Source organism: Mesoplodon densirostris, chromosome 2, assembly GCF_025265405.1.
Source record: "Mesoplodon densirostris isolate mMesDen1 chromosome 2, mMesDen1 primary haplotype, whole genome shotgun sequence".
NCBI lineage: Eukaryota > Metazoa > Chordata > Mammalia > Artiodactyla > Ziphiidae > Mesoplodon > Mesoplodon densirostris.
Window position 1 is genome coordinate 42,197,292 of NC_082662.1, and position 27,993 is coordinate 42,225,284.

General features: G+C 36.2%; 1 protein-coding gene across 1 annotated transcript in view; it reads right to left on the reverse strand.

Annotated features, from left to right (window-relative positions):
- The window catches only part of AGBL4 (AGBL carboxypeptidase 4), a 1,272,021-nt gene that overhangs the window by 735,144 nt on the left and 508,884 nt on the right, over positions 1-27,993 (reverse strand). Inside the window, exon 4 of the mRNA XM_060119160.1 lies at positions 12,200-12,294. Coding sequence (XP_059975143.1) covers positions 12,200-12,294 — 95 coding nt within the window. The remainder of the gene's footprint in view (positions 1-12,199; positions 12,295-27,993) is intronic.

The window sequence follows — 27,993 nt, forward strand, 5'->3', positions numbered from 1 at the left end:
CTCCAGGCTCTGTTGGCATTTACTTGCTGTATGATTTGGAGCAAGTCATCTGTCTTCTTCTGGTTTCTATTTCCCATCTGAAAGACTGTAGATAATAATCTCTCTTTTATATAGAGGGGAGAGGGATATCAGCGTATATCTTTTTTAAAACAAAATTCAACTCAATCACTGATAAGGGAAGAGGACAAAAGCACATCTTCTCTGGTGGAAATAAGAAAGAATGTCCTGCATCCTGGCTAGGTTCTACCCTTGCCTGGTTAAGAACTCTCCAGTCAGCACAATGTGAAGATCATCCAGAGTGGACAACCTTGCTGGGTCCTGTGTGAGGAAATGGTGGCACAGAGAGGTTGTAAGACTTACTCATGATTCATTCCATGAGCTTGTGGAAGACCCAGAGATGGAATATATTTTAAAGTTTATTTTGTCTGATATGAGTATTGCTACTCCAGCTTTCTTTTGATTTCCATTTGCATGGAATACCTATTTCCATCCCCTTACTTTCAGTCTTCAGTGTCCCTAGATATGAAGTGGGCATCTTGTAGACAGCACATACACGGCTGTTGTTTTTATATGCATTCAGCCAGTCTATGTCTTTTGGTTGGAGCATTTAATCCACTTACATTTAAGGTAATTACCAATATGTATGTTCTTACTGCCATTTTGTTAATTATTTTGGATTTGTTTTTGTAGGTCTTTTTTCTTCCCTTCCTCTTTTGTTTTCTTCTCTTGTGATTTGATGACTACCTTTTTTTAAAAAATATTTATATTTTAAAAAAATATTTATTTGGCTGTGCTGGGTCTTAGTTGTGGCATGAAGGATCTTCCTTGTGGCATGAGGGATCTTTAGTTGTGGCATGCGCACTCTTAGTTGTGACATGTGGGATCTAGTTCCGTGACCAGGGATTGAACCCAGGCCCCCTTCATTGGGAGCATGGAGTCTTAGCCACTGGACCACCAGGGAAGTCCCTTGATCACTATCTTTACGTTGTGTTTGGATTCCTTTTTCTTTGTGTGTATATCTCTTGTAGATTTTTGGTTTGTGGTTACCACAAGGCTTTGATATAGCAGTTTCTATATATACAAGATTGTTTTAAGTTTCTGGTCTCTTAATTTCAAATGCATTTCCAATATCCTGCATTTGTACGATCCTCTTCTCACGATTGCTGATTTTGATATCATGTTTGTGTGTGGATGATTTCCTACCTTTACTGTATGTTTGCCTTTACTGCTGAGCTTTCCCATTCAAATTTTCATATTTCTAGTCATGGCATTTTCTTTTCCACCTAGAGAAGTTCCTTTAGCATTGTGGTAAAGCTGGTTTGGTAGTGCTGAATTTTCTTAGCTTTTGCTTGTCTGTAAAGGTTTTGATTTCTCTGTCAGACCTCAATGAGAGCTTTGCTGGATAGAGTATTCTTGGTTGTAGGTTTTCCCCTTTCATCACTTTAAATATTTTGTGTCACTCCCTTCTGGCCTGCAGAGTTTCTGCTGAAAAATCAGCTGATAACCTTATGGGGGATTCCCTTGTATGTTATTTGTTGCTTTTCCCTTGTTACTTTTACTATTTCTCTTTGTCTTTAACTTTGGTCAGTTTCATTTAATATGTGTCTCAGCATGTTCCTCCTTGGGTTTATCCTGTATGGGACTCTTTGCACTTCCTGAACTTGGGTGACTGTTTCCTTTCCCATGTTAGGGAAGTTTTCAGCTATTATCTCTTCAAATATTTTCTCAGGCCATTTCTCTCTCTCTTCTCCTTCTGGGACCCCTCTAATGTGAATGTTGGTGCATTTAATGTTGTCCCAGAGGTCTCTTAAATTGTCCTCATTTCTTTTCATACTTTTTTCTTTATTCTGTTCTGTGGCAGTGATTTCTACCGTTTTGTTTTCCAGCTCATTTATCTATTCTTCTGCCTCATTTATTCTGTTATTGATTCCTTCTACTGTATTTTTCATTTCAATTATTATATTGTCCAACTCTGTTTGTTTGTTCTTTAAATCCTCTAGCTCTTTGTTAAATATTTCTTGTTCTTCTTGGTCTGTGCCTCCATTCTTTTTCTGAGATCTTGAATCATCTTTACTATCATTACTCTGAATTCTTTTTCAGGTAGATTGCCTATCTCCACTTTACTTTGTTCTTCTGGGGTTTTATCTTGTTCCTTCATCTGGAACATGTTCCTCTGCTGTCTCATTTTGTCTAACTTTCTGTGTTTGCAGTACCACAGGCTACAAGATTGTAGTCCCTCTTACTTCTGGTGTCTGCCCCCTGGTGGGTGAGGCTGGTCCAAGAGACTTGTGCAGCCTTCCTGGTAGGAGGGACTGATGCCTGCTCACTGGTGGGTGGAGTTGGTGTTGTCCCTCTGGTGGACAGGGCTGTGTCAAGGGGTGTGTTTAGAGGTGGCTGTGGTCTCAGGAAGACTTTAAGCAGCCTGTCTGCTGATGGGTGTGGCTGTGTTCCTGCCTTGTTGTTTATTTGGCCTGTGGCATCCCAGCACTGGAGCCTAAGGTCTGTTGGGTGGGGCCAAGTCTTGGCATCAAAATGATGGCCTCCAGGACAGCTCACATCAGTGAATACTCCCCAGTACCTTTGGCACCAGTGTCGTCCCCACAGTGAGCCACAGCCACCCCCTGCCTCCCTAGGAGACTCTCCAAGACCAGCAAGCAGGTCTGGCCCAGGCTCCTATGAAGTCATTGTTTTTTTCCCCTGGGTCCAGGTGTGCACGATACCTTGTGTGCATCCTCCAAGAGTGGTATTTCTGCTTTCCCCAGTCCTATGGTGTTCCTGCAATCAAGCCCTGCTGGCCTTCAAAGCCAAATGTTTTGGGGGCTCCTCCTCCTGATGCCAGACTCAAGACTGGGGAGCCAGGCATGTGACTCGAAACTCTCACCCTGGGATTTCCAGTGGTGGTCAAGTGGTTAAGACTACATGCTTCCAATGCAGGGGACGCAGGTTCAATCCCTGGTTGGGGAACTAAGATCCCACATGCCATGCAGCATGGCCAAAAATTTTTTTTAATTAAAAAATATAAAATAAAAAACAAAAAAACAACTCTCACTCCTGTAGGAGAACATTTGTGACATAATTATTTTCCAGTTTGTGGGTCACCCAACTGGCGGGTGTGGGATTTGATTGTATTGCAAATGTGCCCCTCCTACCATCTTGCTGTGGCTTCTTCTTTGTCTTTGGAAGTAGAATATCTTTTATGGTAGGTTCCAGTCCTTTTCTGTCAATGGTTGTTCAGCAGTTAGTTGTGATTTTGGTATATCTGTGAGAGGAGGTGAACTCAGGTCCTTCTACTCTGCCATCTTGTCCTCACCCCCTCCCCAGAGGTGGAATATAGACTCAAGTCCATGTTACTCTCACCCCACTACCCTATTTTTACTTCCACATTTCCTTGGGTTACATGATCTATTCTAGACTAAATTTTTTAGAGTTTTTCCTTTTGTTACATCTCTGGCTTCAAAAGGCCCCTCCCCATATTTTCTCCCATGCCTCTTTCAATCCCTTGGAAAACTTAGATCCTTCTGTACTTTTTTACATTCTTCAAACTATCCTTATGCTTTAGGAGCTTTTTTTGTGGGGGGGAATGGGGTTAAGTAATATGGATTTACCTTTTTGTTTTGTGGTAATTATAGATTCTAATGGATTTGTGAAACTAGTGCAGAGAGATCTTGTATACCCTTCACTTAGTTTCCCTCAAATGCTTCATCTTTCATAATTATAGTACAGCATCAAATCAGGAAATTTACATTGCTACAATGTGTGTGTATAGTTCTATATCATTTTATCACATGTAATCATCAACACAATCAAGATACAGAATTATGTTACCACAACAAAGCTCTCCCAGATGCTACCCCTTTATGTTACACCCACCCCACCTCCTTCATCATCCTATTATAATATGAATACATAACATCATAATCTACTGGTGTTGACACTTACCAATTTGAGTGAAAAGTGTAGAAACACTTCCTCCTTTTAAGTCCTTTTACCTCTCCACATATAATATGTGTTCGGTATTTCCTCCACATACATTGAAAACATTGGACAATGTTATAATTTTTGCTTTGACATCAAACATAATTTAGAGAACACAGAGAAAAAGGAAATTTTGTATCTACCCATATTTTCACTCTTTCTGTTTCTTCCTTTTGGATATTCCAAGAATCCTTCTTTATTATTTCTTTTCTGTTTCAAAAACTTCTTTTACCTATTCTTTTAGAGTAGGTCTACTGGTGACAAATATTCTTGGTTTTTCTTTCATCTAGAATGTCTTGATTTCCCCTTCATGTTTGAAAGACATTTTTGATAGATATAGAATTCAGGGTTGACAATTCTTTTCTCTCAGCATTTGAGAAACATTATGTCGCTTCCCTCTGGCATATTTCCTCTTATTATTCAACACTTTCAAGATTCTTTCTTTGTGCTTAGTTTCCAGAATTTTGATTATGATGTTTCGTGGCATAGATTTCCCTCAGTTTTTCCTGTTTAGGGTTCACTCAGTCTCTCGAATCTGTAGGTTTATGTATTTTTTTCAAATCTGAGATTTCCTCCATTTAAAACACTTTTTCAGTCCCACTCTCTTCTCTTCTTTTGATTCTAATGACATGAATACTAGATTTATTGTTGCATAGGTCTCTGAGGCTCTGTTCATTTTTCTTGGTCTATTTTTTTCTGTATTGTTCAGAATGGGTAACTTCTATTGTTCCATCCTCACATTCATTTATTCTGTCTCTGTTCCCCTGCACTCTGCTATTGATCTCATCCACAAGTAGGTGGTGGAAATCCAGATTCCTCATGTGATCTGACATCATAGGTGAGAGGAGTTCATTACTGACCAGCTGGAATAAAAGTCCCAGTCCTGTACTTTTCTCTGATATGAACTGGTTGGGGGTTTGGAGCAAAAATGGAAGCCTAGGCTCCCCACTCAACCTTTGTTGTTAAGGGAGAAGATGGGCCTACAGGTTTTTTCCACAGTATTTGGCTAGAGTAGGCAATTATTGTCTCAAAGGTTTCTGTCTTACTAGGCTGCCCTTTCCAAGATGGGCCTACAGGTTTTTTCCACAGTGTTTGGCTAGAGTAGGCAATTATTGTCTCAAAGGTTTCTGTCTTACTAGGCTGCCCTTTCCTGTCCTTTGTTTAGCCAGAACAGGCTTTTGGGAAGGCTTGGTTTTTCTCTGTGCCTGTGGGCATTTCCAGGTTGCTGGTTTCTTGAGCAACCATTCTGGCATTTATTAGGCAACAATAAAACCCAGGGTTCTCACCACTATATCATTTGTCAGGTCCTGAGAAACCTTGCCATTCTTCCCTCATCTCTTCACCTTTCAGAGTCATCTATGATTTTCTCATAAATAATGTGTATAGTTTTTAGCTGTACTTAGTGAAAGAAATAGGGAGAAATGCATCTATTCCATCTTGTCACAGAGCCAGATGTCTGTAATGTCTTGCCTTTTCTTTTTAATGGATATGTATTTATTTTTGGAAACTTGATTTTATGGCATTGCATTAATGCTAATAGACTTAAAATATAAAACTGAAATGAGAACAAAACAACTACAAGGACCATATTACATCTCCTAAATTAGTCATTTTTTTTCAATGTCAATTCTTAATGCTGTCCAGATTGCAGTAAAACTGATAGAGTGAAAGACCAATATGATAATAACATATTCATATTGAATATGAATATTCATATTGAATATGTGAAAGACCAATATGAATATAACATATTCTGAGAGCACGCATATCAGGAGCTTATAATCATTAACTCTGCAATCTCTCTCTTAGGAACTGATTCTAAAAAATAATTTAATAAACGTAAATCTATATAATAGTATCTACTTTAGAAAAACAATATATAGGCAGTCTAAATGACCAGCAATAGGAATATGACACAGTAACTTGTGATACTGAAAATGGTAAAACATTCTCCAAATATGGTATAATGAACATTAGGATCAAACATGAGAAACTGCTTTGATATAATGTTAAATGAAAAGGACAGAATACAAATGGGTATATATATTTGATTGTTTCCATGGAAATAAACTAAAAAGGAAAATGTAATATTAAAAGTAATTGTTAGGTTTAGTGCAGGGATAATGGATTAATTCATTTATTTAACAAACATTTATTGAGTACATACTATGTGTCAGGCACAGTTCTAGATGCTAGGGATACAGAAGTGAATTTTTAAAAGTTTTTTAAAATATTTATTTATTTATTTGGCTGTGCAGGGTCTTAGTTGTGGTATGCCAGATCTTTAGTTGCCAAGTGTGGGATCTTTAGTTGCAGCATGCAGGCTCTTAGTTGCAGCATATGGGATCTAGTTCCCTGACTAGGGATCAAATCCAGGCCCCCTGCATTGGGAGCATGGAATCTTAACCACTGGACCACCAGGGAAGGCCCAGAAGTGAATTTTTAAAATGACAAAAATTGCTATCCTCATGGTGTTTACTTTCTAATAGAGGGAGAGGTCACTAAGAAAATAAATCATACATTATAGTTTCTTAGATGGAAATAAGTCCTACATAGAAAAATAAAGCAGGGAAAGAGGATAGGTATATGGGGGGTGGGCAAGAGGATGTAATTTCATTTTAAGTATATGACTTATTTGTTTTACAAATTATTAATTCATGAATTTGTAATTTTTCAAAAATATTATTTTGTAACAATAGAGTAAAGCACCATTATTTCAGGAAAAAATCATTAATTTCAAAATTTTAGACATTTTTTGACAAGAATAAAGCTAAAATTATCATTATGTTAAGAATAGAGAATATAGATCTATTGCTTATTTGTACATAACTCTATCACTGCATTTAATTCAAAAGAATATTTTAACCATTTGTTTACTTGCTGTCTATCTCATGGGCTTGTATCTCTTTCCTCCATTTTTGTAGCCAAACTTTTGAAAGAACTGTCCATAATTATGGTCTCCATTTCTTCACACTTTCTCTAACCCCCAACTCACACAGTCTGGCTTGAACTCTCACCACATCACTAAAAGTATACTCACCAAAGTCTCTAACAACCTCCATGTCACTACAGACATTGAGCATTTAAAACCTTAACTATCTTTGACCCCTCAGTAGCAGTTGGCAGTGTTAGCCACTCCTTCTTTTTGTCTCCTCGGTTTGATGACACCACAGTTTCTTGGTTTTTTTCCTACTCTCTGGCCGGTCCCTCTCATCTTCTTTTGTGCTTCTCATCCTCTTCCTGACCTTTAAATGGGGATTTCTCAGAGCCCTGTCCTAATCGTCTCTTTTCAGTACATATGACCTCCCTGAGGGATCACATCTGTTCTCACTGTTCTGGTTATCATCTACAGGCTTATGACTTCTAAATCTGCACCTCCATATTCATGTCTTAAGTTGCTTATCAATATACCCTATTGCTTACTTGACATCTCTGCTTAGATATCTCCCAGGCACTTCTAGCTAAATGATTCCAAGGCTAAGCTCATCATATCCCCTATCCAACCAAATCTGCCAAAATTGTCTCTTGTCCCATGGCCCCTATCTTCAGTAAATGGCACCACCATCCCTTCTGTTGCCTATTCCAGAAAACTTGGGAGTCATGCAGAACCCCCCCACACCCACCTTATTTTACCCGCCACAGCTTGTCAATCACAGACAAGTTTATTCAACTTCTGTTAACCGTCAAATCCATCCACTTGTTTTCATCACTACTGTTACCACTCTAATACATCATTGGCTTAAGGTACTGCAAAAAATCTCTAAACAACTGTCTTCCTCTCCAAGATATTCTCTATTCAGAAACAAGACTAATCTTTCTAAAGTGCCAATCATGTCCTGCTCTTTGTTAATCCCTTCAATTTCTTTACATTGCCCTCAGAATCAAGTCCAACTCTTTATCTCCGTTTACAAGTCTCACCTCAGTTTCACTCACACCTACCTCTCCAGACTTTCTCCTTAGAATTTCATGCTCCAATCACATTGGCCTTTCTTTGTTCATCAAAGATGTAATGTTCTGTTTCAACTCTTGGCCTCAAACACGTTCTATCACTTCACACATACCTCCACCCACTATGATGTAACTTTTATTCATCTTGCAGCTCTCAGCATAAATAACATTCTTAAGGAAGGTCTCTTGTCCTTGAAGCAGTCTAAGTCTTAAGTGCTATATAGCATGCTGAATAGTTTCCATGCATGCTGAATTACCCCCTGTTTTAGTGGTTATCACATTTATCAAAAGTTACATATTTAATGTCTAGCCCTGTAGACTATGAGCTCTATGAGAACAGTAATCATATTTCTCTTGTTTTATTCCAATACCTTACATAATTCCTGGTCCATTGTAACTACTTAACATTTATTGACAAGCTTAAGGAAGGAATAAAAGAATAAAGGAAGGAAGGAGAAAGGGAAGGAAAGAAGGAATAACACTCATTCAGTCAGTCTTGGGTGAGACAGAGGAAAATAAATTTATTGAATTAATAAGATCCTTGAGGCTTTAAAAAGTATTTACACATCCATTTCACATTTATTTATCATAACAACTCTGTAAGAAAGTATTATTATGCACTTTTTACAGTGAGGAAACTGAGGCTCATAAAAGAGGTATCATGGCTCATCAAGTTATATCTTGCATTTGGAATCCCATTTCCTTAATTTTGTTCTTGTCCAATTTTCTCAAGATCTAGCTGAAATACCACCTGCCCCAGAAGCTTCTTCCTTTCTCCCCAAGTCCTAATAGTATTATTTTCTTCATCTCTAATCCACAGCACATTTTATATACCTCCCTAGTGGTCTTTAGTACAATGCTCCTTACATTGTGCCTATTTATGTTTCTGTTTCATTTAAACCCCTAAAAAATAAAATTTTAAAGATATAATCCAGGTCATATTCATATTTATCACCCCAGTACCTAGCATAAAGTTAGATGCTCAATAACAATGTGTTACATGAAAGCTACATCTTAGATTTAGTCCAATCTCCTCAATCTACTACAATGGACAAATCAATCAGAGAAGTTTCAGATCTACCAAAGGCCACACAGCTGCATGCTACACCCTGCTTCTTTGTGCACCCTTCTCTACCCTTTCCATGCATGGAATATGGGAGGAACAGTAAAGGTGGAGTCCTGAGGTCTCTAGCTAATGCTACCGCTTACTAGCTGTGTAAATATCCTAGGTTTAATTTCTGCATAGGTGATACAAATATCGGCTGTTTTGTAATGCTGGTTTCCAACAGTGTCTAGCACATAGAAATTTCAGCCTTTGACAATATTAAAAAATATTAATCAGTTATTGTTGAAAAAACTTCATGCTACAGAGTCCCAACAACCCTATAAGTCTAATATGTAAACAGAATTAGAATGAACTAAAATAGGCAGAAAACTTCTGAATCTTTCAGTTTCTCCACTTTGCTGCTAGGTATGCTGATTTTATCTCCTCAAGGCAGAAGAGCCTTGAGTGGCCATATATTTATTTGCATAATGGTCTCTTAGTTGCTTCTTTTGCTTGTTTGCTTTCTACAACTAATTGATTACCCGACCCATGCTAAGTCCTGAAGGCATCTTTGCTTGGAATCAGTTACAGCCCTCTATGACAGGTGAAGATGAATGTTTATTTCACCTTGAAAATGTGAAGAACGTTTATTTTCCCAATTTGGTATATATTTCATCCAGGAAATTTAGGGCTTTTAATGTTTGTCATGAGGTAAGAATATTTCCAAGGCCTATTTGTAATTAAAGTAGGTAAAGCCCCCTAGACAAGAAAAGTATCCACTATTTCTCCTTTTATTATGGTGGTTGCCCTGGTATTGGGAAAACTAGAATTAGAAAGACACTAGAGAAGACATGAGATCTGTATAGCATTTGTCAGTCTTGAGTCAGGACACTGTTTAGAATTCTAAATTGTGGAACTCCATAGGACCAGTAAAATCTAATAATCTGAGAGCTAAACAGTCATATCACTTCTTATGGTACCCTGGGTACATTTAGGATGATGATTACTGGAAGATAGGTTCTCATACTGGGAATGAACAAAGGAATGGAAGAAAGTCCTAGGCAGAAAGCACCAAAGGGACACAAAGGATCTTCAGAACAAACCAGTAGAAAGAAGGGTAACAATTATGGCCTGCAGAGATCAGTGAATAAAATTCTAAAATGAAAGTTCTCTTTGGGAACAGATCGTTTCTGTCACATCCATCCTGTATATGCCTAATATCTATAGTGCATAGCACATTAAGGTGCTCAATAAAGTCCTATCAAGTAAATAAATATCCAAGTGTCTTGCTTGAGGAAAGGGGAGTGTGAAGGAAGGTAAAAAGCTTTCCATCCAAAGTCAGGTTATGGTAAAGCAAAAAAACAGGGGAGATTAGACATATCAACGACTTGATTTACTCTGGTACCTTGTGCCTTATTGGCTTCAAGTACAACAAACTTGGTTCTGAAATTTTAAACTCTTTTTAGACGATTAGAGAAGCCCAGTGACTGGATAACAGAGGCTGCTGAGAGCCCACCAACATTGGATAAGAATGCTAACTTAATTCTAAGGCATTATAATATAAATAAAAGGACTCATTAAAATTTCAAAAGCTGTCAAGAGCCCTGACAGAGAGGACCCAAACGGTACTCCATGAGAAACAAAACAAAACAAAATGAAATAATTAAGGCAAAAGGATTTTCAAAAGCACACAAAAAGAGAAGACTCCAGAACTGAACACTTGAGGAAACCAAATGATGATTATTGCTGTTATGTAAGATCCCAACACAGAGCCTGGTAAAAGAAGTACAATGTTATTTTAAGGCCCTTGTGAGCAGATCAACAGTGATATCCTTCGTTGACAAGGTTTGAAGCACCTATTATCCACTCAGGCCGAATTCAGAGACTCAAAGCAAAGGCCTACCCCTTGTTCAGATCCCAATGTCAAAAGGAAACTGAGGAAGAGCAGTACAGTTAACTTGATTTAGTAAAGTGAAAAACAGGCCCAGGAAGATATTTTTATCTTTTAATAAGGAGTTTTCACTATCATCATCAAATGCCTACACTTTTACAAACCTGAGCTTCTCAGCCCAGTATTTATAGAAAATTACCAAGTATCTTTTCTACATAAAAGCACAATTCAATATTAATGAATTGCTAGCTTTCTATAAATATAGGTACTTGGAGATGATCTTCTCACTAGTCATTAATATTTGAACAGGTATCAAAGCTAGAATAATATTAACAATTCCTGGAATTTGTATAGTATTCTACATAATACTATCAATAATTGATGACATTTATTGAGCACTAAGCAAGTGCCAGGCACTTTACATGTAAATTCTCATCATGAATTCAGTTCAATTCAAAAGCATTCACTTAACATCTACTGTGTGACAGATGAATAACACCTGGTTTCTGTCTTTAAAGACCCTCATTTTGGTGCAATCAATGTTGAATGAATACATGAATGAATGGATGAAGAAATTAATTGGTTTGAATGTCAGTGTGGGATAATAACAATAACACACACTCCTCCCCGTACTATCTATGGTCATGAGAAAGTACTTAACCTACCTTAGCCTCAATTTCTTCATCTGTAATATAGGGGTATTTAAAATCTCCCTTGCAAAAATTTTGTGAGACTAGTAACAGCAAATATTAAACATCTGCCAAAGAGCGGGCTCTCTCAGTAAGTGACAGTAGTTATTATTAACATCATTATCATCATCATCATCATTACTATCATTAAGTAATCCTATACAACTGTCTTCATCCACACTATAGCAAGGGGACAAATAGAACTTTAACATCCAAAAAACTCACATAACATCTATACAGAACACCACAACAAACAAGCAAACCAAGGGATATCTTCTAAACTGTAGCTCCTGATGTCCTCCTAGGTTACTGTACAATATGTATGCCCAGGTTAGAAAAGAAAGGAACGGCATCAACTTAATTATGCTTCCAAATATATCATGATAAAAAGCAAACAGAACAGGGAGTTTATCAAATAACAGACTGTACTTTCCTGCCTAATAGAATGTTAGTGACTCCAAACATGGGACCATGTTTTCTATTCCAACATTCTCAAAGAGCAGTAGCTAGAGCCCAGATAATGGCCATCCAGAAACTCATCTAACTCTTCTTAGTGCCAGTGAGACTAAGCCCTAGCCATAGAGCAGATAAACTTGAGCCCTGGGTCAAATTCCCCAGTCAGAAGGAGGTCCCATTCTATGGGTCACTTACCATTTTGGTCTGCTGGTAGATTTCACCATAGGGGCCATCCCATCTCTATAAAGACTTTTAGTTTTGCTGAAGTTAACGATGTTGAAAATGACTCTCTGAAAAAGAAAGAGGGAAAAGTTTATCAGAAGACTATGCTATTCAAGTTGTCACTTCCTGATAATTAGGACTGGAAGTAATAAGCAGGGTTATAGGAAACCATATGGACTAACTACCCACATAGTGAGGATAAATGGCGTTCAGAGAAATTCAATGTGTTTCTGCTAGCTTATCTGCTAGCTTAACATAGTAGTTAAGAACACAGACTCTAGAACCTGGAAGCCTGAGTTTTAATCCCACTCTACCACTCTCAATGCGTGACTTTGCCAAGCTACTAAATCTTTCTGTGCCTCAGTTTCCTCATCTGAAAAATTGGGATAATAATGGCACCTAGAATTACTGATGTGAATTAAATAATTTAATAAATGTACAGTGTTTGGAACCATGCTTGGTGCATAGTGAAAGCTATATAAGTTTTAGTTATCATTATTAATTGTGCCCTCTCTCTAGGCTCACCTAGAATTTCCATGGAAATGAATAATATTATAATTATAGTAACAGTAGTGCGTTTGAAGTTCAACAAAACTAAAGATAACAACTTAGTGCAAAATTGAAACTAAAAATTTTGTAACTGCTCAGCACCCCTTTGATTAGAACTAAAGGATATATGTCTGCTCCCCCTTTGTTATCTTCTGCTAGGGGCCAGGAGTACTGAGCTCAACCCTAATCTCAGTATCAATTTATAAGAGCACAGACACTTGGGTGAGCTCCTTCCCTCTCTGGTTCCCACTTTTAAAATTGGGGGAGTGGAATGTTTTAGATGACTAAAACCCTTCCAGAAGGGTAGTATATTTAAAAGATATCAGGTCTTTGTTTTAATAAACAGCTTTGTCACAAGTGGGGAGGAGAGATTGGGAAAGAAAAGAGAACTGGGGTTAAAAGACATTAGATGACCACTGAAATAGTCCAAAGGAGAGAGGATGATGTTCAGGGCAAGGGCAGCCTGAATAGTCAGAGAAAATGAAAAGCTTGCAAGAGGTTAACCATAGGCTGGCTTTTCTATCCAGAGGCAGTGGAAGACAGAAGCATCAAAATTCATGTATTATTTCATTGAAAAAATGTTTATTGTGTGAGGTATTTATGTCAAGTGCCAGAAGTTTTATAAACTTAATTTTTAAAAAATATTCTCTTAATATTATAATAAAAATATTAACATCTCCATTTTACAGATGTGGAAACTGAGGTTCAGAGATATTAACTAACTTGTCTTGAGCCATGCAATTAAAAGATGGAGAATTGATATTTGAACCCAAGGGATAAAAAAGTTAAGATATCCAAGATCTCTACCCTTGAGTTACTCACTAAGGTTCAAATGCCATAAATCTAACCAAGTCTGTTTTCCAAAATAAGGGCAAAAATAAATATAAATATAGTGGCAATTTTTCAAGCCTTTAAAATTTCATTTTCCTATAAAAATAGAAAATCAAAACCATTTCCTCTGGCCTCATATTTTGGACTACCATAAAATGATTTGTTCTATGAAATAAATTCTTAGGAATAACTCATGTTTTCCTTTCTCCTCAGAGACCTAGCCATTGACCCCATCTCCAGGCATTTCAGTTTCAGAACTCCTTTCAGTCATTAAATTAAGTCATCAAGAATGTCCAAGACTATTCCATTATTAATAACTTGGACCTGCCTGTTGTCAGTTCAATTACTTCTGCCAGGGTCTTGGCTACTGTCTGTTTTAAGAAAATCAATATCAAGGGGACAAATGGCCTTTGAACCTCACAGGGCTTAATCCCCCTTTTTTCTTCTGAGATTCCAGGTGTCAGATCCATCTCCAGTGAACCTGGAAGCCATGGTGCACTTTCAGGATCTAGACTAATGCTAAATGCAGGGGGAAATCTAATACAGAAATAATGTGCATATGTGAAGTTGGAATAAAGAAATTAAAAAGTAGAATATTTATTGATCATTCATATCCTAATACATGCCAGAAATTTTCTCAGGTGTTTAAAATATGCTATATTATTTAGCTTCTATATCCATAAACAAAAGTTATTTTAGCCCAATTTTAGACATGAGGAAATTGAATCTAATAAAGGCTACCTGGCTAACCCCCCACCCCCCGATCCCAGAACTATTAACTGGTAGAGCTAGGACTTAAATCTTAAGTGTCTGGACAATAAGCATGCCTTTTTTTCCCCCTTTGGTTGCACGTCTTGCAGGATCTTAGTTCTTAGTTTCCCAACCAGGGATCCAACCCAGACCCTGGCAGTGAAAGTGCAGAGTCCTAACCACTGGACTGCCAGAGAATTCTTGAACACAGTCTTTTATTATTCTCCACCTGTGCATTTTTTAAAATATTTTCTAGCTTACTTAGTAAGGCAGCATGTGGTTGTGAGAATCAAAGGTATTTAGAAGTAAGCAGTGCAGGAAATCTTGACTTTCCATATTTTCTAGTTATTTGTCAGTTATTTACTCAAAATACATCAGATGAAAGTGTATCCATGAGGTAATGGTAACAGCAACAACTATGAAATAGCAACTTCTGAGACTTTCTATGCACAAAATTCTAAGTTAAGCACCCATAGTGTCAGTGTTTTGTGTATTAGAATCACCTGGATAGCTTTTAAGTACTAGAGATGCCTGGACCTCACCGCAAGCTGATATCTGATGCATTATCTCACTTGTTTTGAGGATAATGAACTTTTTGAGACAGGAACTATTTATTACCTCTTATTTATGGATAAGACAAGTGGTATTGAGATTAAGTAAATTAAAATTACATAATAGTTAATAGTAGAGCTAGAATTTGAACCAAGTCTACTGACTCAAGAGAATAAGATCATTGACTTTCCAGATAGATACACCTGAGACTGAAATCCAGTTCCCCATTGGTTCTGTGATCTTAGGCAAGATGATTACTCTTTTTTGATATTGATTTAAAAATCAATCTGGAATTCAGATGATAATACCATCCTAACAAAGTTGTTATAAAAATCTGTGAGATTACATAAGTAATCACCTGTCACATTGCATCTGGATAAGAATAGGTATTCACTATTTATTGAGATTTTCCCCCTTGTCTTCAATGAAACTGGATCTTTTAGTTCTTTACAGCTTCCTTCCTTCCTTCCTTCCTTCCTGCCTTCCTGTCTTCCTGCCTTCCTGCCTTCCTGCCTTCCTTCCATTATTTATTTTTCTCTCTTTTCTCTATTTAAAATTTTAATCCAGGCTTCTTGTTTCAGTAATATGATGCTCTATATTGAAACTTTGCAAATGGTGACCTGTAGCACAAGCTCTCAAGGTAGCCATGTGTGAGGTCTGGAGCTCTGCCCATCCTTAGTAAGGGGGTCGTGGTGCTATGGAGGAGTACAAGAGCTCCATTCCAGGTGTAGGCCAAGGAGTGGTCCAGTGTTGCTGAGGGTGTAATGAGAAGCCTGCATGCAGTCCCAGACAGCAGCCTTGATTCTCTGTCTTCCCATATATCCAATAATTCTGTCCAGTCAGGAGTAAATTTTCTACTTAATGGTGTCCAAGTTAGTCCCAAGGACTATTCTAAATAGGCATGCACATTCTGCAAATTAGAGGGTCATCATTATTCTAAAATGTTTCATTATCTTTTTTTTGTGTGTGTGTGGTACGCGGGCCTCTCACTGTTGTGGCCCCTCCCGTTGCAGAGAACAGGCTCCAGACGCGCAGGCTCAGCGGTCATGGCTCGTGGGCCCAGCCTCTCTGTGGCATGTGGGATTCTCCCAGACCAGGGCACGAACCCATGTCCCCTGCATCGGTAGGCGGACTCCCAACCACTGCACCACCAGGGAAGTCCCATTATCTTAAATCATTGTAGTATTGAAAGTTTGGTTAGATTTTAACATCACTTGTTTTTCACAAGAAATTTCAACAGTTCAATTATGAATAAAAAAAGGAGAACTGTTAGATACTTTAACATAATTTCATATGGTTTAAATATTTGAACAGTTTAAAAATTTTATCATTTTATTGTGTGAACAGTTTCTCTTTAATGGCTGACTCTTAAGACTTTGAATAGATCATCATTGAAAACTCTTGATCAGGAATTGCATATATCCATTTCAGAAGTCAAAACCTCATATAAAAATGGAATGTTCATGGACAAAAACTCAAGTGTTTCAATTAAAAATTTGAAGATTAAAAAAATTTTAGCATTTGATATCCTCTGTATATATTTTTTGTTTCATTTAAAAATTATGTGTTAATTTTTTTTCACCAAGCTTCATATGGTCATCCTCCAAACATTCCCCAGGTATTCCAAAATTCAGCATAGATATCATCTTCCCTAAGTGTACACATATTATTTTCTCTATGTGCCTGGGTGTGAAAAAGGTTGGAAAATACTGCTCTGGATAATCTTTCGCAAACTCCTAGAAATTACAGGATATTTAAAAACATTATTTACATGAAGAACTCCTAATAAATAAAAAGAAATCCATAGATGCCAGAAAAATAGAGGTGCAGAAGGTAGGTCACTGGTCTTGGTATCGAAGAAATTAGATTTCTAACATCTATGCAAGGATAGCAAATGAGGCCTTGAATCTGCATGAGGCAGGATATCTGACATGAGATGCCTTCACAAATTTAGGACCCTCACAACGATATGGTATTAGTGGAACTGTGGTATAGAAATAAATCATTCACTAGCAATGGGGGATAACAAAGATGCATGCCTATCTATTCATAGATTTGGGAAAGAAAAAGTAATTTTAAAACATGGGCCAGACATTTTGAGGTTTGGGTTGGAATTTACATTACCTGCTTGGTCTTAAGAACCCAGGTAAAGCATTTACAATAAATTTAGTTACAGAAAGATAACCCTGGGAACCTGGTCAAAACAAGAAAAAAAAATCACTTTGAATGTACACATTTTCAGTCCGGGCACACAGAATTTCCATAATGAAGTCCTAAAGAGGTCAAATTTTCATATAAATTTATAAAACATACAAGAAAACAATACACACTAAAAGTGAGAACCAGCAGAGAAATAGATAACTGAATCAGACCACAAAGAACTTCAGGTCATAAAACTATATGGTGAACTATAAAGAAAGCATTTTTTTAAATGATTAAAAAGTTAAAAGAATGTTTCAAACACATGAGAACAGAACAAAGCACAATAAAACATTTAAAACACCAGAAATAGTCTTGAAAACATTAAAGAGAGCCTTTAGAAATTACAAAAAAAGTAATTAAACTAAAAAATTCTGTAGACAGGTTAAGTTGCAGAATGGATGAAATTTCCAAAATTCAACAGAGAGACTTATAAAGAGAGAAAATACAAAAAAGGACAGAGGGGAAATAAATAAAAATATACATCTGATAAGAGTTCTAGAAAGAGAGACAAGAGAAACTGGGAGGGGCAAAATCTACACAGAAAAGGCTGAATATATTCCAGAATTGAAGAAAGACATGAATATTCAGATTTAGGAATCACAAGTCCATCCAAAGCAGGATTTTTTAAAAATCTAGATATAGACACATCATAGTGAAATTACAAAACAACAAAAATGAACAGCATGTTTTGATAGTAAATCAGAGAAAACAAAAATTACCTACAAAGAAACAGAAGTTAGACTTATGCAAACTTAACACCAGCAACATGAGAGACCAGAAAATAATGGAATAACATTGTCCGAGAATGAAGGTATGATAAATTTTCAGACAAACAAAGCTTAAGATGTTTAGCGGCTTCAGATTCTCAGTGAAGGAGCTACTAAAACATGAATTTCAGAGGATGAAATAAATTGAACATAAAAGGTAAGAATGGCAAGAAGCAACAATGAGCAGAGAAACAAGTAAATCTAAATAAGAACTGAATGAATAAAACTATTATAATAATGGTATTAAATTTTAGGAGTGTTAAAAAGTTTGCACCAAAACACTGGTCAATAAAGCAGGTGTGTTTGGGACAGTGGTGAAGAGGAGAGAGGCAAGATCAGACTTAAAGTATTCTAAGGTCTTTGTATGATTCCACAGGAGGACAGGGAAGATATTTAACTTAAAACTTTGTTATAAAATAAGAATGTGGCAATTCAAGAGTAGTCAATACAATAATAGAAACAGGATTTATAAATTCCAAATGAGTAAAAAGAAGATAATACAGAAAACATGATAAATATTATAGAAGATATGATAGGATAGGGGATAAAAAGCAAAGAATAACATTACTTATTGAAAGCTCAAAATAAGATAGTAGAAATAATTCCAAATATCAATAATCACAGATATTGGAAATTGACACATCTCTTTGTTAAAAAACAGATTAGGAAAAAAATCTACACTTATAATCTTTCCCAGAGACGTGCATAAAACATAATGGCACAAAAAATTTGAAAGTGAAAGGGTAGAAAAAATATAACATGAAAATATTCACTAAAGGAAAGCAATTTGAGTTACAGCAGTATCAGACAAAACAGACTGAAGTAAAAAAAAAGTAAGGTTAAGGATATAATCACCACATAAAACCAAATATTCTACAGGAAGATATAACAACTTTAAATATGTATGCACCTAATAAGAGCATTAAAATATATAAAACAAAAATTGACAAAACCCCAAGTAAAAATTGACTAATCTACAATGATTAATCTCAGTAACTGATAGTGGAGAAAACCAAATATTCTGAAGGATATAGAAAATTGTAACCTTGCAATTTGATAAGCTCCATTAAAAGATCACTTATTAAAACCTACAATGTTTCCCACATACACGATTAGGGAACAAACTTTTCTCAAGTAGATGAAGGATAGTTGTAAAAGATTAAGCTTGTACATATGGTCACAAGACAAATCTCAACAAATAACAGAGAATTAATACTCTTCTAAACACAACCGCTCACTTTCGAGTCATAAAATCATATATCTTTTACAAAAAGTTGACAAAAAACTCTCAACATTTTGAAATTTTATATATATTCTTAATTTTTCATGTATCAAAGAAGAAATAATGATGAAGAGTAGAAAGTATTTGAAATTGGATGATTAATTCACCACTACATATCAGAGCATGTGTCATAAAGTAAAAACATTAAACAGAGAAATTAAATTTTAGTCTTATATGCATACACTAGAAAAGAATAAAGATTGGAAAAGAAAGTGTGAAAAAGAAATGAAGGAAATGATAGGAAAGATCAATAAAATTAAAAGATGGTTTTTTTGAGAAGATAAACAAATTTGATAAACCATTAGCCAGACTCATCAAGAAAAAAAGGGAGAAGACTCAAATCAATAGAATTAGAAATGAAAAAGGAGAAGCAACAACTGACACTGCAAAAATACAAAGGATCATGAGAGATTACTACAAGCAACATTATGCCAATCAAATGGACAACTTAGAAGAAATGGACAAATTCTTAGAAAAGCACAAACTTCTGAGACTGCACCAGGAAGAAATAGAACATATAAACAGACCAATCACAAGCACTGAAATTGAAACTGTGGTTAAAAATCTTCCAACAAACAAAAGCCCAGGAAAAGATGGCTTCACAGGCAAATTCTATCAAACATTTAGAGAAGTGCTACCACCTATCCTTCTCAAACTCTTCCAAAATATAGTAGAGGAAGGAACACTCCCAAACTCATTCTATGAGACCACAATCACCCTGATACCAAAACAAGACAAAGATGTCACAAAGAAAGAAAACTACAGGCCAATATCACTCATGAACATAGATGCAAAAATCCTCAACAAAATACTAGCAAACAGAATCCAACAGCACATTAAAAGGATCATACATTGTAATCAAGTGGGGTTTATCACAGGAATGCAAGGATTCCCCAACATACACAAATCAAAAAATGTGATACACCATATTAACAAATTGAAGGAGAAGAAATATATGACCATCTCAGTAGACGCAGAAAAAGCTTCTGACAAGATTCAACACCCATTTATGATAAAAGCCGTCTAGAAAGTAGGCATAGAGGGAACTTAACTCAACATAATAAAGGCCATATGTGACAAACCCACAGCCAATATCATTCTCTATGGTTAAGAAATGAAACCATTTCCCTAAGATCAGGAAAAAGACAAGGTTGTCCACTCTTAGCACTGTTATTCAACATAGTTTTGGAAGTTTTACCCAGAGCAATCAGAGGAGAAAAAGAAATAAAAGGAATCCAAATTGGAAAAGAATTGAACTCTCACTGTTTGCAGATGACATGATACTATACATAGAGAATCCTAAAGATGCTACCAGAAAACTACTAGAGCTAATCAATGAATTTGGTAAAGTAGCAGGATACAAAACTAATGCACAGAAATTGCTTGCATTCCTATACATTAATGATGAAAAATATGAAAGAGAAATTAAGGAAACACTCTCATTTACCACTGCAACAAAAAGAATAAAACAGCTAGCAGTAATCCTACCTAAGGAGACATAAGACCTGTATGAAGAAAACTATAAGACACTGATGAAAGAAATTAAAGATGACACAAACAGATGGAGAGATATACCATGTTCTTGGATGGGAAGAATCAACATTGTGAACATGACTATACTACACAAAGCAATCTACAGATTCAATGCAATCCCTGTCAAACTACAAATGGCATTTTTCACAGAACTAGAACAAAAAAATTCACAATTTGTATGGAAACAAAAAAGACCCCGAATAGCCAAAGCAATCTTGAGAAAGAAAAACAGAGCAGGAGGAATCAGTCTCCTGAGCTTCAGACTATGCTACAAAGCTACTGTAATCAAGACAGTATAGTACTGGCACACAAACAGAAATATACAGCAATGGAATAGGAGAAAAAGCCCAGAGATAAACCCATGCACATATGGTCACCTCATTTTAGATAAAGGAGGCAAGAGTATACAATGGAGAAAAGGCAGCCTCTTTGAAAAGTAGTGCTGGGAAAACTAGACAGCTACATGTAAAAGAATGAAATTAGAACACTGCATAACACCATACACAAAAATAAACTCAAAATGGATTAAAGACATCAATGTAAGGCCAGACACTATAAAATTCTTAGAGGAAAACATAGGCAGAACAGTCTATGACATAAATCACAGCAAGATCCTTTTTGACCCACCACCTAGAGAAATGGAAATAAAATAATAAATAAACAAATGGGACCTTATGAAACTTAAAATCTTTTGCACAGCAAAGGAAACCATAAACAAGATGAAAAGACAGCCCTCAGAATGGAAGAAAATATTTGCAAATGAAGCAACTGACAAAGGATTAATCTCCAACATTTACAAGCAGCTCATGCAGCTCAATATAAAAAACAAACAAACAATGCAATCCAAAAATGGGCAGAAGACCTAAATAGACATTTCTCCAAAGAAGATATACAGATTGTCAACAAACACATGAAAGGATGCTCAACATCATTCATCATTAGAGAAATGCAAATCAAAACTACAATGAGGTATCATGTCACACAAGTCAGAATGGCCATCATCAAAAAATCTACAAACAATAAATGTTGGACAGGGTGTGGAGAAAAGGGAACTCTCTTGCACTGTTGGTGGGAATGTAAGTGGATACAGCCACTATGGAGAACAGTATGGAGGTTCCTTAAAAAACTAAAAATAGAACTACCATACAACCCAGCAATCTGACTACTGGGCATATGCCCTGAGAAAACCATAATTCAAAAAGAGTCATGTACCACAGTGTTCACTGAATCTCTATTTACAATAGCCAGGATATGGAAGCAACCTAAGTGTCCATCAACAGATGAATGGAAAAAGAAGATGTGGCACATATATACTATGGAATATTACTCGGCCATGAAAAGGAATGAAATTGGGTCATTTGTAGAGATGTGGATGGACCTAGCGACTGTCATACAGGGTGAAGTAAGTCAGAAATGGAAAACAAATATAGTATATTAATGCATATATGTGGAATATAGAAAAATGGTATAGATGACCTTATTTACAAGGCAGAAATAGAAACACACACGTAGAGAACAATTGTATGGATACCAAGGGGGAAAGGGGTGGGGTGGGAGGAATTGGGAGATTGGGACTGACACATATACACTATTGATACTATGTATAAAATAGACACCTGAGGGGAACATACTGTATAGAACAGGGAATGCTACTTAATGCACTCTGGCATCCTAAATGGGAGGGAAATCCAAAAGGGAGGGGATATATGTATATATATGGCTGATACATTTTGCTGTGCAGTAGAAGGTAAGACAGCATTGCAAAGTAACTATACTCCAATAAAAATTAATTAAAAAATAAAAAATAAAGAAGTTTGCTGATTCTTGCTTTAAGAAGCAGGAATCAAAAACTGTGGCAAAAGTAAAGAGATATTTTATTTTTGGCATTTACAGTAGCATTTGACTTTTAAAATAACATAAATGTATTTTATTTTCATAAATATTAAAGTTAAGTTAAATAAAAGAAAAAGACAAAAAGCTACGCAACACATTTTATGAGGCTATAATAAATTTGAAGCAAGAACAGGCAAGGACAACTGGAGAATGGAAACATATAGACCTACATCAGTTATAAACATTGAATGAAAACTTTTAATAAAATATTACCAATTTAAATCCAGCAGTAAATTTATATAAACACAGACATACAAACACACACACACACACACACACACACACACACACACAATAGTATAGCAATACAAAGTAAGATGGACCCTAGGAATGGAAGGACTATTCCACATTAAAAAGAGATATAAGGTAACTTATCATATTAATAGATTAAGTGAGAAATACTGAATTATCAACAAATAGATATAGTAAAACTATCTAATAAAATTCAACAGCCATTCATAAAAAGTATTTAAAAAATGTTTGCAAGCTGTAAATAGAAAATAACTTCCTTTATCTTATACAACATATCTAATAAAAATTTATACAGAGGCAAGAAGAACTACAATCCTCAGCCTGTGGAACAAGAGCCACATTCACAGAAAGATAGACAAGACGAAAAGGCAGAGGGCTATGTAGCAGATGAAGGAACAAGAAAAAACCCCAGAAAAAAAAAACTAAATGAAGTGCAAATAGGCAACCTTCCAGAAAAAGAATCCAGAATAATGATAGTGAAGATGATCTAGGACCTCGGAAAAAGAATGGAGGCAAAGATCAAGAAGATGCAAGAAATGTTTAACAAAGACCTAGAAGAATTAAAGAACAAAAAAAACAGAGATGAACAATAAATAACTGAAATGAAAAATACACTAGAAGGAATCAATAGCAGAAAACCAGAGGCAGAAGAATGGATAAGTGACCTGGAGGACAGAATGGTGGAATTCACTGCTGCAGAACAGAATAAAGAAAAAAGAATGAAAAGAAATGAAGACAGCCTAAGGGACCTCTGGGATAACATAATAAACAACAACATTTCCATTATAGGGGTCCCAGAAGGAGAAGAGAGAGATAAAGGACCGGGAAAATCTTTGAAGAGATTATAGTCAAAAACTTCCCTAATATGTGAAAGGAAGTAGCCAGCCAAGTCCAGGAAATGCAGAGAGTCCCATATAGGATAAACACAAGGAGAAACAGGCCGAGATGCATAGTAATCAAATTGGCAAAAATTAAAGACAAAGAAAAATTATTGAAAGCAGCAAGGGAAAAATGACAAATAACATAAAAGGGAATTCCCATAAGGTTAACAGCTGATTTCTCAGCAGAAACTCTACAGACCTGAAGGGAGTGGCATGATATGCTTAAAGTGATGAAAGTGAAGAATCTACAACCAAGGTTACTCTACCTGGCAAGGATCTCATTCAGATTCTATGGAGAAATCAAAAGCTTTACAGACAAGCAAAAGCTAAAAGAATTCAGCATCACCAAACCAGCTCTATAACAAATGCTAAAGGAACTTCTCTAAGTGGGAAACACAAGAGAAGAAAAGGACCTACAAAAACAAACCCAAAACAATTGAGAAAATGGTAATAGGAACATACATATTGATAATTATCTTAAACGTGAATGGATTAAATGCTGCAACCAAAAGACACAGGCTTGATGAATGGATACGAAAAAAGAGCCATATATATGCTATATACAACAGAACCAGGTCAGACCAAGGGATACATACAGACTGAAAGTGAGGGGATGGAAAAAGATATTCCATGGAAATCAAATGAAACCTGGAGTAGCATTATTCATATCAGATAAAATAGACTTTAAAATAAAGGATGTTACAATAGACAAGGAAGGACACTACATAATGATCAAGGGATCAATCCAGGAAGAAGATATAACAATTATAAATATATATGCACCCAACATAGGAGCACCTCAATACATAAGGCAACTGCTAACAGCTATAAAAGAGGAACTTGATAGTAACGCAATAATAGTGTGGGACTTTAACAGCACACTTACACCAATGGACAGATCTTCAAAACAGAAAATTAATAAGGAAACACAAGCTTCCAATGACACAATAGAACAGATAGATTTAATTGATATTTATAGGACATTCGATCGAAAAACAGCAGATTACACTTTCTTCTCAAGTGCGCATGGAACATTTTCCAGGATAGATCACAACTTGGGTCACAAATCAAGCCTCAGTAAATTTAAGATAACTGAAATCACATCAAGCATCTTTTCTGACCACAGTGCTATGAGATTAGAAATGAATTACAGGGAAAAAAACGTAAAAAAGACAAACACATGGAGGCTAAACAATACATTACTAAATAGCCAAGAGATCACTGAAGAAATCAAAGAGGAAATCAAAAAATACCTAGAGACAAATGACAACAAAAACATGATGATCCAAAACCTATGACATGCAGCAAAAGCAGTTCTAAGAGGGAAGTTTATAGCAATACAAGCCTACCTCAAGAAACAAGAAAAATCTCAAATAAACAATCTAACCGTACACATAAAGGAACTAGAGAAAGAAGAACAAACAGAACCCACAGTGAGCAGAAGGAAAGAAATCATAAAGATCAGAGCAGAAATAAATGAAATAGAAACAAAGAAAACAAAAGCAAACATGAATAAAACTAAAAGCTGGTTTTTTGAGAAGATAAACAAAATTGATAAACCATTAGCCAGATTCATCAAGAAAAAGAGGGAGAGCACTCAAATCAATAAAATTAGAAATGAAAAAGGAGAAGTCACAACAGACACCACAGAAATACAAAGCATCCTAAGAGACTACTGCAAGCAGCTCTATGCCAATAAAATGGACAACTTGGAAGAAATGGACAAACTCTTAGAAAGGTATAAACTTCTGAGACTGAACCAGGAAGAAATAGAAAATATGAACAGACCAATCACAAGTAATGAAATTGAAACTGTGATTAAAAATTTTCCAACAGGGCTTCCCTGGTGGCGCAGTGGTTGAGAGTCCGCCTGATGATGCAGGGGACACGGGTTCGTGTCCCGGTCCGGGAAGATCCCACATGCCATGGAGCAACTAGGGCTGTGAGCCATGGCCACTGAGCCTGTGCATCTGGAGTCTGTGCTGCACAACGGGAGAGACCACAACAGTGAGAGACCCGCGTACTGCAAAAAAAAAAAAAAAAAAACAGAAAAAAGAAAAATCTTCCAACAAACAAAAGCCCAGGACCAGATGGCTTCATAAGTGAATTCTATTGAACATTTAAAGAAGAGCTACTATCACCCATCCTTCTCAACCTCTTCCAAAAAATTGCAGAGGAAGGAACACTCCCATACTCATTCTATGAGGCCACCATCGCCCTGATACTAAAACTAGACAAAGATACTACAACAAAAGAAATTTACAGACCAATATCACTGATGAATCTAAATGCAAAAATCCTCAACAAAATACTAGCAAACAGAATCCAACAACACATTAAAAGGATCATACAGCATGATCAAGTGGGATTTATCCCAGGGATGCAAGGATTCTTCAATATATGCAAATCAATCAATGTGATACACCATATTAAAAATTGAAGAAGAAAAACCGTATGATCATCTCAATAGATGCAGAAAAATCTTTTGACAAAATTCAACACCCATTTGTGATAATAACTCTCTAGAAAGTGGGCATCGAGGGAACCTACCTCAACATAATAAAGGCCATGTATGACAAACACACAGCCAAAATCATTCTCAATGGTGAAAAACTGAAAGCATTTCCTCTAAGATCAGGAACAAGACAAGGATGTCAACTATCACCACTATTGTTCAACATAATTTTGGAAGTTCTAGCCATGGCAAACAGAGAAGAAAAAGAATAAAAAGGAATACAAATTGGAAAAGAAGAATTAAACTCTCACTGTTTGCAGATGACATGATACTATACATAGAGAATCCTAAAGATGCCACCAGAAAACTACTAGAGCTAACTAATGAATTTGGTAATGTTGCAGGATACAAAACTAGTGCACAGAAATCTCTTGCATTCCTATACACTAATGATGAAAAATCTGAAAGAGAAATTAAGGATACACTCCCATTTACCACTGCAACAAAAAGAATAAAATACCTAGGAACAAACCTACCTAGGGAGACCAAAGACCTGTATGCAGAAAAGTATAAGACAGTGATGAAAGAAATTAGAGTTGATACCAACAGATGGAGAGATACACCATTTTCTTGGATTGGAAGGATCAATATTGTGAAAATGACTATACTACCCAAAGCAAACTACAGATTCAATGCAATCCCTATCAAATTACCAATGGCATTTTTCACAGAACTAGGTCAAAATATCTTAAAATTTGTATGGAGACACAAAAGACCCTGAATAGCCAAAGCAGCCTTGAGGGAAAAAAGCAGAGCTGGAGGAATCAGACTCCTTGACTTCAGATTATACTATGAAGCTACAGTAATCAAGACAATATGGTACTGGCACAATAACAGAAATATAGATCGATGGAACAAGATAGAAAGCCCAGAGGTAAACCCATACACCTATGGTCAACTAATCTATGACAAAGGAGGCAAGGATATACAAGGGAGAAAAGACAGTCTTTTCAATAAGTGGTGCTGGGAAAACTGGACAGCTACATGTAAAAGAATGAAATTAGAACACTCCCTAACACCATACACAAAAATAAACTCAAAATGGATTAGAGACCGAAATGTAAGACCAGACACTATAAAACTCCTAGAGGAAAACATACGAATTACACTCTTTGACATAAATCACAGCAAGATCTTTTTTGATCTGTCTCCTAGAGTAATGGAAAAAAAAAAAGTGGGGCCTAATGTAACTTAAAATCTTTTGCACAGCAAAGGAAAACATAAACAAGATGAAAAGACAACCCTCAGAATGGGAGAAAATATTTGCAAATGAATCAACAGACAAAGGATTAATCTCCAAAATATATAAACAGCTCATGCAGCTCAATATTGAAAAAAACAAACAACCCAATCCAAATATGGGCAGAAGACCTAAATAGACATTTCTCCCAAGATTACATACAGATGGCCCAGAAGCACATGAAAAGCTGCTCAACATCACTAATTATTAGAGAAATGCAAGTCAAAACTGCAATGAGGTATCATCTCACACCAGTTAGAATGGGCATCATCAGAAAATCTAGAAACATCTAATGCTGGAGAGGGTGTGGAGAAAAGGGAACACTTTTGCACTATTGGGGGGAATATAAATTGATACAGCCACTATGGAGAACAGTATGGAGGTTCCTTAAAAAACTAAAAATATAATTACCATATGACCCAGCAATCCCACTACTGGGCATATGCCCAGAGAAAACTATAATTCAAAAAGACACATGCACCCTAATATTCATTTCAGCACTATTTACAATAGCCAGGCT